Here is a 3,349-nt window from a genome sequence, read left to right as displayed (position 1 = left end):
GCAACGTATAGCACTTTGATACGGGCAATTTCGTCTTGCGGACAAGGGAAATTCCTTGCCTCGACTTGCTCTTTTTGCTGCTATTTTGTTCGTGATTCAAGACCCGAATTTCAGAACAGAAGAGGAATTTGATATAACATTGTAAACTAGTCTCATAGTGGATTTCAGAAGCATATTTATGCTCGAGAAAAATCAATTTATTCGTTGAAAACAGAGCCTTTTTGATTCACACAAGGAAAAGGGAGAAATTGTTAGTTGAATCGATTGTTTATCCAAGTTTTGTGATCATCAAAAAGAGGGAGATTATTGTAACATTTCATGTTTGCAATATTGATTTTGATGTTAACAAAACCTGTTATTGTATTTATAACATATTTAATCACGTGTGAAGTTACAAACACAAGAAAGAAACTGAAACTGAAATTAGCTAAACTGAATTTTTGGAGAGTTTCGGTGTTTTAATGATATCTCTCAGTTGGATTATTTAAATGACAATCCGATAACTTAACTGATCAAAAAATTCAATTTGGAGAATATTGATGATGCCCTGGAATGCCCCGGGTCAGGATAAGCCCTGGGACTTCCCGGGTCATGGAGCATATCCATGGTTGGTGCCCGGTCCAGGATGGGATGCTCTCAGGCCAATAGCATGACAAAATGGATTAATGTCTCGAGCCATTGGACCACCCGGGACATGATTTCCCCAAGATGTGGAATACCCGAGCTCTTCTGTAATTAACCTGAGAGGCATTCTGCTCGGTCACCTCGATATGAGTGAAGTATTTAATGCCGCCGATAAACAGTGTGTATAGCCGACCTATCTCCGACACTAATGCAAGGGGTCAATGAATCAAGTAGTCTGGATGTGACAAGTGTGCGATTTGACATGTCAGAACAATAGGGTATAATTAGCCACCCTATTATAATTAATGCTCACACACAAAAAACGAGGTCATCATTGCATCCTCTACTATAAATATCAGGTTCTGTACTTGTATTTACTCTGAATTCAGAAATTGAAATACACATTAAATACTCTCATTTATTCCACACCAATTTCACAGCCATCACTTGGCTACATTGATTTTATTGCTTGAGTACCCTGCTGACTTAAGCATCGGAGTGGTCACGTCAGACACCCCTCCGGCGCCCATTCACGTGGTTACTTTCTTGTTCGCAGATCCCTCAAATCGCTCGAGAAGTCACAATTCAAGTCAAACGTCCAATTCAAGTTTCCTTCGATATTTTGATTGCAATATCGGCAGAGTTCTCGACCCAACTCGTCCATTTTGACCGAGTTTCATCATTGGCGCCGTCTGTGGGAAATTCTGAGTTCTAAGGCGTTGATATGGCCCCTACTAGAAGAGCAAACCAAGACACTTCTCGAGTCTAGGAGGAGAACAATACTCATCTTTCTGGTGCAGGTGGTCCTCCCCCTAATGGTCCTCAACCCACCATTCATTTAACTCCCGAGGAGTTAAAAAAGATTATAACTGATGTTGTTAAGATGGCTACGGCAAAGAAGACCACCACTCGTCATTCCAGTCATCCTGAGCAACAACGTGAGCAGCCGCAAAAGGAAGAGAGAAGGGAGGAGGAGAGGGAATCAAGCGCGGGTTCTAAGTCCCCCACCGTTGCGGAAGAATTAGGGGAATTGAGGAAGAAAGTCAAGATATTGGAGGGACAGGTTGGTTCTAAGGGCAGTGCTCCAGTTGTAAAAGGTTGCCCGTTCTCAGATATCATTGTCCGGGAACCACTACCCGGGCATTTCAAGTCAGCCAAAATCAAGGACTATGATGGGAGTTCCGATCCCGAGGAGCACCTCGCTTGTTTCGAAAACATGGCCATGTTGCATTGTTATGGAGACCAAATTAAATGTAAAGTGTTCCTCACCACCTTAGTGGACTCCGCACAAAGATGGTTTGAAGGGTTGACGCCACAAAGCATCAATTGCTTTGAAGATTTCCAAAAGGTGTTCTTGCATCAATTTAGCAGCAGCAAGAAGTACAAGAAGACTGCTTTCAGTTTATTTGAGGTAAAGCAGAGGCAAGATGAAACCCTAAGGGCGTATCTCAAAAGATTCAACCGAGTGTCCCTGGATGTGCCGACCTGTGCACCCGAGACGAAGACTACACCGTTCATGCAAGGGCAGTGGGAAGGGGATTTTTTCCGATCCTTAATTAAGAAATTGCCCGGGAACTTCGAAGATCTCTTATCCCGAGCAGAAAAATACATTAATATGGAAAAAGCGCAAAATCAGAAAAGAGAGGCCTTGAAGAGATCAAGAGGAGACCGGGCTGTCAAACCCGAAGAAAGAACTCCCAAGAAAAATGGCCCGGGACATTTCTCTCATGTACCTTTGAGAATTACCCGGGATCGAGAGGTTCAAGAATGCAGCTCGGATGTAGCCCCGCTTCCCAATCCTGTGGCGAGAGCGTCAAGGCCAGAGCAGAAAGGGTACTGCACCCTCCATAAAGATTATTCCCATAACACCAATGAATGCTGGATCCTGAGAAAGAAATCCATTATGCACCCTATGCCAGCATCCCATCCTCCTCGAGATAAGTCTAGACAGCCACCTTGGTTTTCTAGACGTCCCAGACCGAATGTTCCTCCAAAGTCAACAAACATCCCGAGCGGAAGTAGAAGGGGAAAAGTAAGTTCTCGGGAAGAAAAGGGCCGACCAGTAGAGAGGAAGGACCCTTCCCCAAGCCGAGAAGTAATAAAAATGATCTCGGGAGGATCCCCAGATGGTGATTCCAATCGAGCCCGGAAAGCAAGGAGTAGGAGAGAGTGTTTGGAGGTCGATGGAGGGAGGAAAGACGAGCCAGTCATAAGCTTTGGACCAGAGGACCTCAGAGGAGTTAGTCTACCTCACAATGACGCTCTTGTCATTCAGGCCCGAGTGGCTAACTATGATGTGTTGAGAGTATTTGTTGACAATGGCGGCTCGGTCAATGTCATCTTTAAGGAGGCAGCTGGTCCAAATGGATTTACAAGAATATCAATTAGAGGCGGTTGAGACTGCCTTGTTTGGTTTCGCTGGACATGCTGTGTACCCTGAGGGGGAAATCACTCTACCCCTGACCCTGGGCACAGGAGACCTGAGGAAGACAGTGATGACTATTTTTATAGTGGTGGATGCCCCATCCTCGTACAATATCATATTGGGAAGGCCGGTCATGAATTAGATGAGAGCCGTGGCCTCCACTTATCACCAGAAAATCAAATTCCCGGTGCGAGGACAGGTTGGAGAAGTTAAGGGAGATCAGCCCTCTTCTCGGAGGTGTTATGGGGAGACAGTCCGAGTAGATCAAAAGAAGGCAAGGAGGGAAGGGAGGGAGAAAGA

The 3,349-nt window shown here is 45.0% G+C and overlaps 1 protein-coding gene across 1 annotated transcript; it reads left to right on the top strand.

The window, feature by feature from the left end:
* The first annotated feature begins 1,507 nt into the window (after positions 1 to 1,507).
* On the top strand, positions 1,508 to 3,022 carry LOC142554701 (uncharacterized). The gene has a single exon (XM_075665371.1). It carries the CDS (start codon positions 1,508 to 1,510, stop codon positions 3,020 to 3,022), a length of 1,515 nt encoding a protein of 504 aa, XP_075521486.1.
* The last annotated feature ends 327 nt before the right edge of the window (positions 3,023 to 3,349 follow it).

The sequence above is a fragment of the Primulina tabacum genome, chromosome 8 (genome assembly GCF_025594145.1).
Source record: "Primulina tabacum isolate GXHZ01 chromosome 8, ASM2559414v2, whole genome shotgun sequence".
In the NCBI taxonomy this organism is placed as follows: Eukaryota; Viridiplantae; Streptophyta; class Magnoliopsida; order Lamiales; family Gesneriaceae; genus Primulina; species Primulina tabacum.
The sequence above is the reverse complement of the archived record's forward strand: the minus strand, read 5'-3'. Positions and strand labels throughout refer to the sequence as shown.

Coding starts and splice junctions, on each gene's coding strand:
- LOC142554701 (XM_075665371.1), top strand. CDS start 1,508: ATGGCTACGGCAAAGAAGACCACCACTCGTCATTCCAGTCATCCTGAG.